This window comes from Rhipicephalus microplus, chromosome X, assembly GCF_043290135.1.
Source record: "Rhipicephalus microplus isolate Deutch F79 chromosome X, USDA_Rmic, whole genome shotgun sequence".
Taxonomy (NCBI): domain Eukaryota; kingdom Metazoa; phylum Arthropoda; class Arachnida; order Ixodida; family Ixodidae; genus Rhipicephalus; species Rhipicephalus microplus.
This window is the reverse complement of record NC_134710.1, coordinates 112,898,427-112,913,711: the sequence shown is the minus strand read 5'-3', so window position 1 is coordinate 112,913,711 and position 15,285 is coordinate 112,898,427. Positions and strand designations below refer to the sequence as shown.

Genomic DNA, 15,285 nt, shown 5'->3' with positions numbered 1-15,285 from the left:
GTCTACAATCATATTATGCAGCGAAAATAATTCAAAAGGCTGACCACGTGACAGCAGCCGCGGCAGGGGAACTATATCGTCAAAACTTGTCCGCTAATGAAATGCTCAAAGCAAACTCCCACAGACGGCCGCTGCTGGAGCGAAATTTCACAAACGCACCACATGATCATTCTTAACTTGCTCATACTCGGCCAGGGTGACACACTCGAACACAAGACACAACGTTAAGGTGCACGCACGCACTCGGCAGATGCGAGCTTTGGGGATCAACGTGCCATTAGTAACTAAGGACAGAACCCGGCACAGGCAAAGAATGGGGCGTCCCCGCTTACCTCGAAACGGTAGAGGTCGGGGTCCTCACGAAGAAGTCGCACAAGCGAGTGGTAGTCTGTCTGCGACGCCCTGAGCAGCCACTCTCGTCGACGAGGGTCCAACTGAAAGACATTGCCACGCTTCCGTTTCAAGCCGAACGATATGGTAGGCATCGCGGAATGAAACGGACTTTGCCGCGCGCTCGCTGACTAGACAGCTAGATGCGGCACGAAGACACTGAAGTGCATACCTAACGCTTCCCACCGTCATTTCCATACCGTTTCATTTCGGCTGAAACGAACGAAAAGCGCACGAATTGTTGCACGTGACGTCGAAGCAGGCTTTCAAGGTACTTGCCTGCTTTGATGTGAACGCTTTGCGCGCAGTATTCGACGGCAAGACTATAATGTGCGCACACACATATAGACGACCAACGAAGATGAAAAAAAAAAAGTGGGTGAAAAAATAACTTGCCGTGAGCCGGAATCGAACCTACGACCTCCGAATACCGGGTTCGATGCTCTACCACTGAGCTATCACGGATTTTTTTTTCTTTATTGTACCGAGCTATCACGGCAGCTATTCCCCCAGCCACTTTATTGGGTTTATATGTGAATTTAAACGTGAGAGTGTAAGTCAGCGCCACCTGTAGCCATGGCGGCGAGTGTGGTACACTCTTTTTTTATGAGCCTGTCTGGTGTGAACTTATTACGATCTGGCAGCTGACCAATAGTCCCTCGTATAAAGCCTAACGGCAACAAGTCTGCCAGTACGAGACCCTCGTTAATGAATAAGGGAAAGAAATGTATACCTAAGGTCGCAGGTTCGATTGCTGCTCACGGCAAGTTATTTTTTCACCCAGTTTTCTTTCTTATTATATATATATATATATATATATATATATATATATATATATATATATATATATATATATATATATATATATATATATATATATATATATATAGGCAGGCATGGTGGTTGAGTGGCCGTAGCGTTGCATATAGTCAAGTAGATCCTCCATGAGAGGTCACAACGGCGAAATAAACCACGTTGTGACCGCTCACGGAGGATATATATATATATATATATATATATATATATATATATATATATATATATATATATATATATATATATATATATATATATATATATGCCCCGTATCGCAGCTCCACGTTTCGTCTTCATCGCCTGCCCGCAGGCGCTTACATTAATTAGGTCAAGCAAAGCAGTTGTGACATGCTTTTCAAAAGCGGCGTCAGTAAAGTTAAACATCAACAAAATGCTTCAGTGGCTTAATTTTAGTAATCAAAGCGGTGCCGCATGGCGGCGCGCTCGTAGCCTCTCGCGGCACAAATAACAGAACCATTCAATCTCTGCTCAGGCGCCTAATCACTTCGAACACCGCCTATCAGCAGGATAGCTCAGCGCACGCTGACAGAATGCGCCGCGCGCCCCGTTATCGAGCGCTGACGAAGATTCTCGCAGCTAGCTGACGTTCAATTGTGCTGAACATGATTCGATGACTGAGGCGCAGTTACGATTTAAACGCACAAACGTTCTCAAACACTCCGCAAGAACTTCGGGGAAGGCATACATCAGAACCAGTCATTAAACGAATGTAGACTATAGAAGTATGAGCGGAATGACAGCTTGCTTGTATTCTTTGAACATTTGGTTGAATTCTGTTAACCCATCACAGCATAGAGTCGTAAACTGCAACACAAAAAAAAAAAACTGCCAGGAAAGCATGTACTTGTAAGATCTGAATCTTCCGAGACCAGTAAATAACAATGCTTGCTGCAACGACGTGAGTGAACCAGAGCATATTGTGAAGGCTAGTAGCATGACGTAGTGCACCGTCCTATCGTAACTGCAACAAAGGACGCTACGTGTACAAGCGCAGCTGGCGAATACGTGCACAGTGATTGGCGAAGCGCCCGCGCTATAGTGTCCATGGCCCCTAAAGCACTCCGAGATCCAAGGCTATAGAGAGCAATTTCTTTCTCGCCTTCACTGCCCTTCGCATGGACGCTTCCTCCCCACCAATTTCTTCACAAAAACCCGTGGACTGGACAAGGCCCGCACCAAGCGTTGAGCCTATCAGGATCTAACGCTTTTTTAATCTCCGCTTGCGCAGTCGGAGACGCACAAAATGAAGTGAAATCGCGCGCACGGCCGCCTCGTGCGAGGCAAGGCAGAACGTGAGCGCGACTGCGTGGCAAAGCAAGGTAGGAGATACATGAAAACTGATATACCTCGTTTATAGCTGATATCCCTCGTTTATCGACCAATCGAGTCTTTTTTTTTTCGGATGGCTTCACGGGAACAGACTGCTGGCGTTCCGAACACAGCCCAAAAGACGGGAAACGCCTGGATACGCGCTAGTTCTACTCATTTTTAGTATTTGCAGGGGTTGTTTCGGGGGTCCTTCAAGGGACACTAAAGTTAAATAACAATTTTTGTCAAAGTGAAAGCTCAATGTACGACAACGTCTAAAACGATAATATTATCAACAGCAGTGTCCTACTTACCGAGAAATTAAGGTAAAATGCACGAGCACACACACTCCACGAGTAGGACATTCGCAAAGTGATCCTGATGACCCGGCTACAATTAATCACTAGTAATCGAACTGCACTAAATTAAGAACCTTCCGTGCATCAAGAGTTGGTTCGTTTCTGTTTAATTCACTGTAAAAAAGAAGCGCCGCGGACGTTACTAGCGAGGCCCTGTTGAACTAAGCACGTCTGCCATCTCGGAGGCCAAGGCTAAAAATTGTTCAATGACCGTTGTTGCTGCTGTGGCTCCCGCGGCTTTCGCTCTGCTGCTACTAGTGTTGGCGGCTGCGCTGTAAAGCCGGGAAACATTGTGCACGGCAACAATGACGTAAGATGGCCACTTTCAGGCGGGAGATTTGAAGTGCGCTAACGCAATGCGGACCACTAAAACGCGATTTTATATGATTATAAGTACTTACTTGGTACAAAAGTAGCACTACCATGTTTCTGGACCACTATTTCAGCAGCCAGAATTCATCGACTTACTATTTGCCTTTGGCGTCCCAGGGATTTAAATGTTCACAGAGGCCAAGCAAGCCGAGCCAAATCCACCAAGCGCAGACTCCCGTTACAGGGAGACATTATAGAAGACAAGGCCATGGTCGCTAGGATTTCCTCTTGAGGGTGCGAATTGTTGCAATAGCGGTTGGGGGAGAAGGAGAGCGCCGGTGTAGCTTGGGTGCGGGCATGTGCTAGTGAGGCTCGAGGGCGGCAAGTGCCCCTTTCGCACCCCCCCCCCCCCCCCTGCCGACGCCCATGACCTCGGGAAGCGTTGGATGGCGAAAGAGGTGGCAAGCTGCGCGCAGTATAGCGGCCCCTGCCTCATCGTCAAGGTCACAACAACGGAAGGCCTACGCCGAAATGCCGAAAGTACGCGATCGTTACTCCCGATGAATTAAGTAACTGACCCTACTTACCGGTCACCACACAGTTTCACACACTACTGCTGGTGAGCTTCTTGATGTTTATAGTATTTTTGCCTTGGAAGACCACTGTGGATGGCTGGGGAAGAGATGCGATTGAAGAGGAAACGGACCTGGTATAGTTATCGGGGAGGCTTATTACTTAATCTACCGCCTGAGAGCTGACTCTTTGACTGGTGTATGCCTGAGGCAGGGTGGCCACAGGTGACGCCATGGTGCAAGTGGCTGGAGCTTCGGAGGTCATCGCACGCGTCTTTTCATGCTCGGTCCACGGCGCGGCTGTCCGCGCGACTGGCGCCGCAGAAACATGACAATCTGCGGTGTGCGCAAATGAAAGGACGAGTTCGGTTTGCACATAGCTATGTGTACTGTGTCGGAATTTGCCTCATCACAGTTTTCCGGGATGCGGTGAGGCCGGAGGCAGGCTCCATTGCGTGCTGCCGGTGCTCTTTATCGCGCAAGCAGCGAGCGTTGTGACCGCGAGTGTACGCAGTCGAGTGAGCTGCCCGAATCGGGCGTAGGTTCTTATTTATTATAGCGAAAGCCTTAGCTGTCTCATCAAACGCGAAATGCGACCATGGATGACCCGCGGCGTCGGTACGATGGACGCAAAAAAAGAAAAGTCGGCATCACGTGATGACGTCACAGGCCAGCCACAGTTGTGGCGTCACCGTGCTGCAACATCACATGATGCCGTCATCACATTATGTAGTAGCATAGTTCCTGAATAGATTATACGGACTATGGCAGCAGCAGCACAGAGGCAATGCCAGAGCAGGGGAGATGCAGAAAGCTTTAGGAAGGCTAACAGGGGCATGATCGACTGAGCAGAAGAAAAAAACATGGCTTCAATTTCCCTTTGAGTTGGCGTAAGTGAAGGCTTTTAAGGAACCCCATGATATTTGTTCCTCAGGGCCGCGGGAACGTTCTAGACAGCGCTGAATAATTGCCAATAAATTTTTAGATGTCAGCTATCATACTGTAGTACTCGCAATTATGCGGCGCACGCACACGTGCGTAATTAAGAAACAAAATATTTCATTGGGAGTTTTTATCAAGATGCAATTTTAGGCAACTTCTTGAGTTTAGGCAGATATTTGTGGTACTTCTGGTGGCTGCAGATCGGGATGAAAATTTTGCCACTTATAGCTTAACTAGCAAAGTGTGCAATTATCTACTTCAAAACCTGATACTAATTATATATTTATTATAAACTTAAGGTAAACTAGTATATTGGCGCATCATTTTAAGACTTCTCCGATTACAATTTATCTCGTTCAATGAAATGTCTTACAGTTAATGATATGAGCAATTATTGGCTCATAACCATATGGTTTAGTGGCATAAAAAGTGTGCCCAAAAATAGCTATATTTTCCACACTGTCACTAGACTGTCCCTGTACAATACGAAAACTATGGAACTTACCATGAAACCGATTATATATTTGAAATTAGCATAAAAGCCTCTGAAAACCAAAAAAATATCATTCTCCTAGGTTGAAGATTCAAAGTCCCTGAAACACTTTTTCAAATAACCATGTAATGAACTCACCGGAAGAGCTTATAGCCTCACGAATTCAACGCCGCAAAAATTTCAAGAATCCATCCAGTGCAAGTAAATTTACAAAAATTTGTCACATACTGAAATTGCATTCTCTCTTCTTTCGCACCGACGAAGGCGCTGGAAGCTAAGCAGGGAGGGATAACATGGGCCAAGAAAACACGTCACGCGCGCCTCGCGACCTTCAGCACTTTTTTTTTTCTTTTTTTTTTCTTAGAATGCACGGCTTTTTTAGTGTGATCGCGCACGCGCGGACAAGTCGCGGCTTCCTGCGGCGACCTCTGTAACGACCGAGCGCACCATGTTTAAATAAGCCAATGGCTTATAAATAGGCTTTCTACGAGTGATTTTTGAGCGTCTTCCGTCATTTGTCGAGAGAAGAGAAAGCTATTTTTATCTCACTTTGATCATTTATTGTGAATTATAGGCCGCGCGCTGCGGTATTATATTTGACTCACGTGTTGTCGAAGGTCTCAACTACCGATCGACAGCGTTTTCTGACCATGCTCAAGAAGTGTTGCAGGGCCCTTTAAAACTTTTTTTTACGAGTAGCAGTTCCCCTTAAAGGCTGCATTACTGCAATTACACTATACAAACGACAAATTTTACGATGCAGTAGGCCTCGGAAAGAAAAATAAAAATATACTGATAGCAAAAACAAAAGAAAACAATCGTGAAATGTGTGTGTGTGTGCGCGCACACACACACACACACACACACCAGTTAGTACAGCAAACAGAAAAAAAACATTTCGAACAACTGCCTAATTGCTATTGAGCGACAAATTCAAACAGCGGTCACTATTTAACAGATGTTTTTCACTGAAAACCAGTAAATAATCAACATACTAGATATAACTATGTGTCTGGCACTCACCGTGTTTACTGACGTGGTGTCATCATCAGGCGCCTGCAAGGAGGAACACCATGGCAAATCATAAATCTCACGAAGCAACAAATACAGCTGAAATCTCAGACGCAAAATATGCATGCATTGCACATGCATGCACAGAATATCAGTATTGGTGCGGGTCTCGTAGCCATGGAGGAAAACAAAAAAAAAAAGGTAGAAGGGAGCATCGCGTGAAAATTGTGAAGCCCAGGCATAAAAAAAAGGAAACGGGAGAATGCTGAGGAGTGAGCCCCGCGTATGGAGAACGAGGAAGGTGAGAGGAAGTGGCGTCCGAGGAGGTTGGCTCGTGGACCGATTAAGGATATAAAACAGAAGCATCACGAGAAACGAGCATGAACGCGAGCAGCAAGCGTCTTCAGATGGTGTTGGCTTGCGGACGCTAGGCGTGCACCCCCCCCCCCCTTTTTTTCCCCATGCTCGCAGCGAAAACAAAGCCTGTCCTTTGTTTTTTTCCTACACCATCTTCGCCTATTCAAGAGACAATACCTATTGACACAATTCAGTTTGCGAGAATACATTGGTACACTTCATACCTCCACCACTCGCACGATCTTATCCAACTCAACTTAATTACGTTTTTTTTTTCACTTACAATATTTAACGTAAGGGTCCCAAGTATACTCTAAAGCTGAATAAAGCATGTGTCAAGAGGCTGCGCGTCTAAGCTGAATGATTAGTTCTCGTAAAGCCCAAGTCATGAACGCCAACAGCAGCAATCTCTGTGGCAGTGTTCACAAAGCTCAGCTTAAGTAAAACTTAACTAGAAATGTTTGACGTTCGAGCCCGAAAACCGAGATCGTACTGACAACAGGGGATGGACCGATGTCACACTAAAAAACATTTTGCACCCCTGCGGGCTTATCTTGAGTCTATTCACGCCAGTTACATTTACCACGATGGTATTATGAACGAACAATAGAAAGTACGGGCGATATACGCTGCTAGAGATATCGCTACACGACGTCAAAAGCTAATAAAAAAAATTTTATGTGCACACGAATCACGCGAGAGATTACCACGCAGTTCTCGTTTAACCTCTGCCACCAGTGCAACACACTACGCAGGAATAAAACCAATTGAATATCGATGAGAGTTCTCGTGGCGAGGCTGCTCATCCACTTAAACGAAACACCAACTGTGCTCTTAAGACGATAGTTATAGCGCGAGAACAGAACGACGACAAAGGGACGCGAAGCAGACGACTCGGACACTGTGCTTTCTAAACGCAGCTAAAAGTCCTGTAAAAAAATTAATAAACCATAAGCATATATGGCTCTCTTTCTTACATAATTATATCGCCCTTCTTCGAGGTCATTGTCACATTACTACATCAAGTTTACGGTTGGCTTGCTTTGTCGTCGTTCTGTTCTCGCGCTATAACTATCGTCATGTCATGCCAGTTAGCCCAAACCACCACACTTCAAAATTTGCTCTCGCTACACAAGCCGCCCGCCACGTCCTTGGTCATGGACGCCATTTTTCTTCTTCTTCTCTTCTTCATATCTTTAATGCAACCCCCCCCCCCTACAGGCGCTGAGCCGTGCTCCCAATTAGGGTAGCAGAAGTTGCTTCTTTTCGTTTCCTGAACCTCTCTCAACCTCTGAACCTCTCTTTCTCTCAACCTCTGAAATTTAATTCCGGCTTCGCGCCAGCACTTAACGAAACGCCGGTATACCTACAGAACTGACAACGATGTCCGCGTAAAAAGAACAGCGCACAAGGACTGTAAAAGACGGGATACGTATGACGGTGTGCCCACCCGGTTGCCAATGACGTTGCCAAACCAACGAAGCTTCCCGGTATACTCACAGCGCGTGCTCCGGGCCCATCCCGTCGTTTGCAGGCCGTGTTCCCCACGGCACCGGATGGTAGGGCCGGTTTTCCAGGGACGCCGCAGTTTTCGGCCATGCGATTGATTATCTGGGTCTTTTCTTTGACCGTTCCGGGGCTCACTGCAACGTCCTGGATGCTCTCTTTTTTCACGCCTGCGTTTCCCTGCCAAGTAAAAAAAAAACACGACTCAGGCACAGTGCTTTCTGAGCGGAGCTCAAAGTTCGGTAAAAAAATAATGAACCATAAGCTTATATGGTTCTATTTCTTACATAATTAAATCGCCCTTCTTCGAGGTAACTGTCACATTACTACATTAAGTTTACGGGTGGCTTCCAGTGCAAGTGCGGAAGCGTAGCACAGTTTCCGAGCTTCCACTATATAGCCTCGCATTGCAAATCAGCAATTAAGAATATCACACTGCGAAACGTACACGAAGAAACAAATTTGCAGTTCGCTTCAGAAGAAGACTACGGTAGAAGGTGAAGTCGACATTGGCGGTGCAGAAACCTCACAGGGGTGAACGCGCGGCTGTACGACCCAAAATATGCTCAACAGTAGAATGTCTAAATTGAACCCGGTTACGGTAAGCAGGGGCCCGATTTCAGGCCGCGATAACCGCGTCCTGAAATGCGAGCAGAAAGTGAGAGCCTATAGTGCGTATATTTGTTAAAGCAATAAAGTAAATCAGGAGCCCTCCCCCTTTCACGCCGGCCTATACATGTGTAGGTTTCGGCCATCACGTCCACTACACTGACTCGGCAACGGTGTTGCTAAACAACAGGCCAGACATTTCCTTCTTTCACGGGCAGTATACATTAAGCGCGCTGCAACGGTATTAAATATAGTGCGCAGAGAAAGGTCCGAGCATGTGTTATCTGTAGCAGCCGGTAACATAACGATTACACGAAGCGAATCCTCGTTCTGTAATACCCAACCGTATGCAGCCAACTGCTGTAAAGAATGAACGGATAACGTAAATGGCGCTATCTGTAGCCTTTCATATAACTGAGGTAAAGATTTGATAAAGACAAAGGAAAATGGAGAGAATTACAACGTACCACTGGTGTAACACGAACCTAAAAACGGGCTCCCCAACCAGTGCTGGTCATTGCGTAGCACGTATTTCGACTATGATTATGCACTTAGATGGTTGCGAATGTTTAATGGTCAGCTGTCATCTCAAGGTTGGCGTCCTCGTACGTCGTTGTTCGCGTTATAACCGTCAAACCGTATAAATTGACTTTTTCAGCACTTATTGTTAGTCTTCCCAGAATTCTAGTGAATGCTGATTATATTTGTGTGCAGTTCCCTCGCAATCGCAGCGAGAAGCCATTTTTATCATCTTTCTTTTTGATTGACGTTCATTATAATTACACATCCGTTATATTCAAACAGCTGTGTTTATATCCTCGTGTACTTATATCATAATTTTCTTTAATCCTGTAACCATTCTGAATGATTAGGTACCAGCGCATTCTGTACGACAAATGCTTGTCGGTGTGTTCATGTTTTTGCTGCCAGGGTGGCACGACCAAGTCCGGTGTTTTTTGTTGTTTTTTTTTTCAGCCTTTAGTCGTGTCCCCCAAGGCGTATTGTAACAACTTCGACTTGAATAAAATGAAATGAATGAATAAAACACGATGCAGAAGCAACTCACCCAAACCATCATCTTTCGCGTTCTACGTGACGCCATTAGACAAAAAGAATGTTTAACATACGCCGCCAGTGTTATGCGAGTGACACTATATATCGCTATTACTGGCAAGGTGACACCTACATAATACATACACTCTCCACAGGAAATTAATGGTGCAACGGTGGCCAACATTGCACACTTACTAAAGCACAGCATGCTCAATAAGGATGTTCCAAGTGAGTATCACACAAGGAATGAGCTTCTCTTTTGTTCGCTTTCTTTTCCCTTTGTATCGCAATCAATACGCTTCAATTAAAACCTACATTAGCGACAAGCTGCATTCCTGGTTGGCTCTACATGGCTGCGTGTAAAAGACGCGGTGCGTGCGCGCGCACAATTTCCGTCTCGGCGTCGTCTCTTCTGAACTAGTCGCAATACGAAAGCTGGACATCGGTGCCAAGGTGCGCCTTCGACGCTCGAACTGGGGCGATTTCAGCGCAGACAAGACAAAAATGGGTGAAGGGGGGGCAGCAGTGTTTTCAGCCGTATAGGCAGGTAAACAAGGGGGGGGGGGGATGATCGACAAGCATGGAAAAGAGTCAACGGCCTTTGCGTCTGCGCCATGCATTGCTGCCCAATCCCGGGAAACAAGCGGTTCTGTCTCGCGCGAATACCGCATGTTGCGCAGCCTAACCCCGACCGTGGCAGCCCACGACACACCTCCCTTGCCTTCTCCTCCGGGCCAGCGCGAATCTTACGCTCACAGCGCGAGAAATAAATACCGTAGGTCAGAAGGCCAATGCTTTCGTACGCTACCGAAGGCCACAATGTTGTCAGCACAGAACCGGATGAAGCTATATAGAGTACGAGGGAGACAAAAAGGGGTTCGTTAGCAACAGCTGTCCCGATACGCGCGTCCAGTCCGCTTCCCTTTATCGCGCTACCAGCGGGGCACCGATCCTGCTGCCCGCATACCTGCCGCCGTGCTCCGACGACAACCGCCTTCGCCCAACGCGCCGATACGCCTATAGCGTGACGCGCTACGGAAGCCCTATCTACAGGACGACAGCAAATATTTTGCCGGTCTCAGAGCCAGCCGCCTATAGCAGTATCTATGGGTCGAAAATGTGCGCATAATTAGCCCGTCTCATCGGCGCCACCGCTGTCCGTCGCCGAAAGAGATAAATACCAAACAGTTATTAGGGAAGGAACAGCCGACACGAACCACCGTATCCGGAATTAAAAAAAAAGATTTGATGTCAAATCGTTAACATCATATTCAGAAAATAGCAAACTCGTATGCCAGCGAACCAATGGACAACTTATCAGAAAAGCTGAGATTTTCAAACAACATAAACAAAAAAAAAAGTGGTGAGAAGAGAAGAGAGAGCCTTTCACGCCGGTGATGGAGCCGTACGATGGAATCGCGATGCAAATGTAAAGGGTTCCCAGCAACGACACACGCCAAGCGGAGGGTACATGCGACTCCGCATTACAGAAAGGCGCACGACATCGTCAACACCGGATTGAGCAGACAGGGAAAGCCCGTTCAATGTGACCGCGTGGTTCGCTTTTTGCCCACTAATCTCACAATGCGATACAGCCTATCCGACAAGGCTAACGTTGGCGCTGAAGCTATGGCACTTCTATACCAAAGTTCGAGCAGCATCGTCGTCATTTCGCTATTTCTCACGTTTCACAAACAATAATAGAAAACGTGAAACGCTTAAAAACTTAGTAATAAAGCCAAATTAGAGCATATTACGCTCCACCAAATACCAAAAGCTCGAGGACTTTCGGGATTCGAGAGTACTCTACAAAGAACACGCACCAATATCAGTACATCTCGGTAAGCAAAACAGTGATACCTATGCAAGCAGACTGGTTGGTGGTGGCGGGGTCGAGTCTGCTGGCGGACGTGAAAGAACTTGTCAGTTGTTCGGTATACGTGGTCGACTACCAGATCCCAGCAAACGATTCCGCAGCGACCTATCCATCGGACGATCAGTGCGTCGCCAGCCAAGCGCGTCCCCTGTGCGCTCATCGACAATTGGGCACGCGTCAGCTATTCCAGGCCGGCCTATTGACAAACGTTTGCCATTTGCATGGTCGACGTATCTAGCGGAACCACCTAGCTAGGTGAACCGCAAACGGATGGAAGCAGGTATGTACAGACCAAGGAAAGCGCTGTCGTGGGGCACAGTACAAAGGGCTAAAGGCGACTGCCGGTTACACAGGGGTCACGCACGACTTTGCTATACTGGCATTTGGCAAAGAAAAAAAAATGAAAATGCTCATACAAAGTTCGCTCAGATGAATATTTTATCTTTGAACCGGCCTAGATCACCAAGTATATATTATATCTAGTCGAAATGAACAAACCAAGCAGTACCTTAACTATACGCTATAGGTTAGGTCTCAAACTAGATCACTTGACACCCACGGAGCTGACGACAGCAACGAGACAGAGATTCTCAAGCAGAACTACCCGTGCTATACTTCATATCATATGTCTCACTTCCATTCAATTGTTGGGGTTTTAACGTCCCAAAACCACGCTATTTGAAATGCCATTGTGGAGGTCTCCGGAAACCACTTCGGGTTCTTTTAACAAGCACCTAAATATAGACCCTCTGGCCTCAGGCATTTTCTCTAATGTTACACAGAAAATGCTCCATTATATTCCCTTTTCTGGAACATCCCCTTTTGCAGAACCGAACACGAACGACAAATGTTACAGTATAGCGTTTGCCTCACTCGCTCAACACACTGCTAAGTAGTGAAATCAAGTTAGAGAAACGCGGCGCAAGGGACATTCAAAAAACACTTCCTGTAATTATTCTACGCGAAAACACTTGCTGTACGAGATGAAGAATGCTCCATTTGCATGTTATTCTCGTTTGTTGTTTTTCCGTTTCTTTGGATCAATCAATGGAAAAAAAAATGTTTACTCTATAGCGATCGAGTATCAGTACTTATTTATAATTACACATACTATGTACCTTTTTCATCGTGAATATTGTGCGAAAAATTGGGGGACCCTTGCGCTTCGCCTTTAAGAGTTGAACGCGATAACGATATTCTGTTCCTATCGTGCGTACTTCACAATATTTTTCAACTGTCAATACCTCTCTTTTTTTTTCATGCATGTAACGCACTAATTAATTTTATTAACATTCGCACTGATTTTACGACGGTACTTGTCATATTTCGTTGTGACGTATGTAACGCGCTTGTTTGATTTTGTAAAGCAGTATTTGCACATACTTGTGTGTCTTTATTGTACGCTTTGTATATAAGAGGGCTTGGGCTTTCCTCGAGCGGACTATATCGCTTTTCGCCCAAGCCTGTCCACATCTTCACGACGTAAATAAACTTTCATTTGACTTGATCTGAATTTCGGCTCCACCGAAAATGCGACCACCCCGGCCTGTATTCGATCCCACGACCGTCGGGTCTGTCTCATTTCTGTCTCTAGAGCCATCGTGCGTCTTCACTTTTGCGACATCCACGGAATCGGCGCACATTTCGAAAGCATGAACCAACAGTCAATACTTAATTAGGGCATGAGACGTATGTCCAGTCAACATGGCTCAAGAACGCAGTTAAACAGCAGGAACCAGAAATGCGTTTAACAGATACCAAAACACTTACAGAAACGTTTTGAGGTGTGCCGGCGTTGATGCACAAACATGGCGAATATGCTGGCCTATATCCTATACCTAAAGCAATGCTACACCAACCTAATGGCAAGAAGATTTATTTGTAAAACGCATGCGTGTTCCTGAACGTAAATGAGCGTTTCCGCCATCCCTTTTACGCACCTACTGCAAGCAAAGGAGAGCCCAAAATGCCATAATTATTCTTTCATTCATTATGCACATCCTTAAGCACCTTGCTATATCAACTGAGACGCGCAGAACGTGAGGCGCTGTTCATTTGACGTTGTTATGTGGGGTTTAACGTCCCAAAGCCACCATATGATTATGAGAGACGCCGTAGTGGAGGGCTCCGGAAATTTCGACCGCCTGGGGTTCTTTAACGTGCACCCAAATCTGAGCACACGGGCCTACGACATTTCCGCCTCCATCGGAAATGCAGCCGTCACAGCCGGGATTCGATCCCGCGACTTGCGGGTCAGCAGCCGATTACCTTAGCCACTAGACCACCGCAGCGGGGTTGTCCACTAGGCGAAACGGCTGCATACTTTACAAGGAACAAAGTGTGCGGAAAACGTTTGAGTAACCTGGCTATATTTACTCAAAACAACAAATATTTCGCACGACTGTTATAACCCCAGTAGTTAAGAAAATAAGCTGCATTCTTTTTTTTAATGTTTTTATATTTACCGGCGAAAAACGCGCTGCCTTGCTGAAACACGGCTAGTAAGTACATGCTGTAACACAGAGGCGGTGCCAGGGAGAGGTATTGCGAGCACCCCCCCCCCCCCCCCCCACCCTAAAAAATGTCCGCTTGACCCCCCTCCCCCCCTTTCATGAGCAAGCACATAGTCAAAATACAGCGTATATATTTCCCAGCCTACTTGCCCTCCTGAAGGAAATCACTTGTCGTCTGTGCCCCCCTCCCCCGAAAAAAATCCCTGGCATCGTTCCTGCTGTAAGAGCTAGAAAAATGGCCGGACACGTCTGAAAGGCCCACAGTCTCATTAAGTGACGGGCAGCCCTATCACCCACGAAAACAATGACCGCTCTTTGCACAAACTCGTTCTCACAAAACTCAGCTTCTGTCACGAGTCTATTACTTTGTCCCGTCGCCTTTAGCGTCAGAAAATCAAAGTTCTATAATGAACAAACGGTGCGTTCATTCGAGACATTACATGACGAGCGTTGCCAAGACCGATGCGGTACTCACGATCGAATTTGACTTCAAAAAAACAGCAGAGAACACAAGACATCTGTAACTTATCTGGAACTACACACTGCGAACATCAATAACGCCGACATAAAGAAAGCATCCCAACGTAAACAGCGAGACGGAACAACGCTGCTGATTGCAATAAAGAACACATCGTTATAACTTTGCGAAAAGTTTTAGCCCTGTATAAACAACAATGCACATATCCAGAGATTAGCGGTACCAACCGGTATTACATTTAGTCTATAGAGAATGCCAGCGTTTCGGATGACGAGTGCAGTCGCCAAAGACTGTTTGCGTGCAACTTCGGGAATAAAAATAATGAATTATGCTGGAATACTGCTTAATCGTAATAAAACAAGTGCTTCGGACAACCCAGGCACACTATGCATTCGCGTAAAGTGTATCGTAAACAATGACGGCCTGCTATTGCGATTGAAGAAGCGAGACGATACCCCTTCAAAATAGCTGCGCCTCCAACTACCAACCGTTTCGCGTCCTCACAATCTCCAATATTACTCGGGCCACAATGAAGATATGCAGAACCGTGACGAATGAACGACGCTTTTCGAGCAGGTTCATAATGAAAGGAAACTACTCGAAGAGAGCCGCATGGGAACTTTGTTTCCTCCACGAGCCTCATTTTGCGGCGGCTGGTCCGGATGCTCC

The 15,285-nt window shown here is 46.3% G+C and overlaps 1 protein-coding gene and 1 non-coding gene across 2 annotated transcripts in view; both read right to left on the bottom strand.

Moving 5' to 3' along the window:
* LOC119176792 (uncharacterized) overlaps positions 1–15,285 on the bottom strand; it is a 46,151-nt gene that overhangs the window by 11,870 nt on the left and 18,996 nt on the right. The window contains exons 4-6 of the mRNA XM_075876404.1: positions 8,082–8,267; positions 6,237–6,269; positions 333–434 (exon numbers count right to left, since the gene is read on the bottom strand). Coding sequence (XP_075732519.1) covers positions 333–434; positions 6,237–6,269; positions 8,082–8,267 — 321 coding nt within the window. The remainder of the gene's footprint in view (positions 1–332; positions 435–6,236; positions 6,270–8,081; positions 8,268–15,285) is intronic.
* Positions 784–855, bottom strand: TRNAP-CGG (transfer RNA proline (anticodon CGG)). Its single transcript has one exon. It is a non-coding gene; the product is annotated as a tRNA-Pro (tRNA).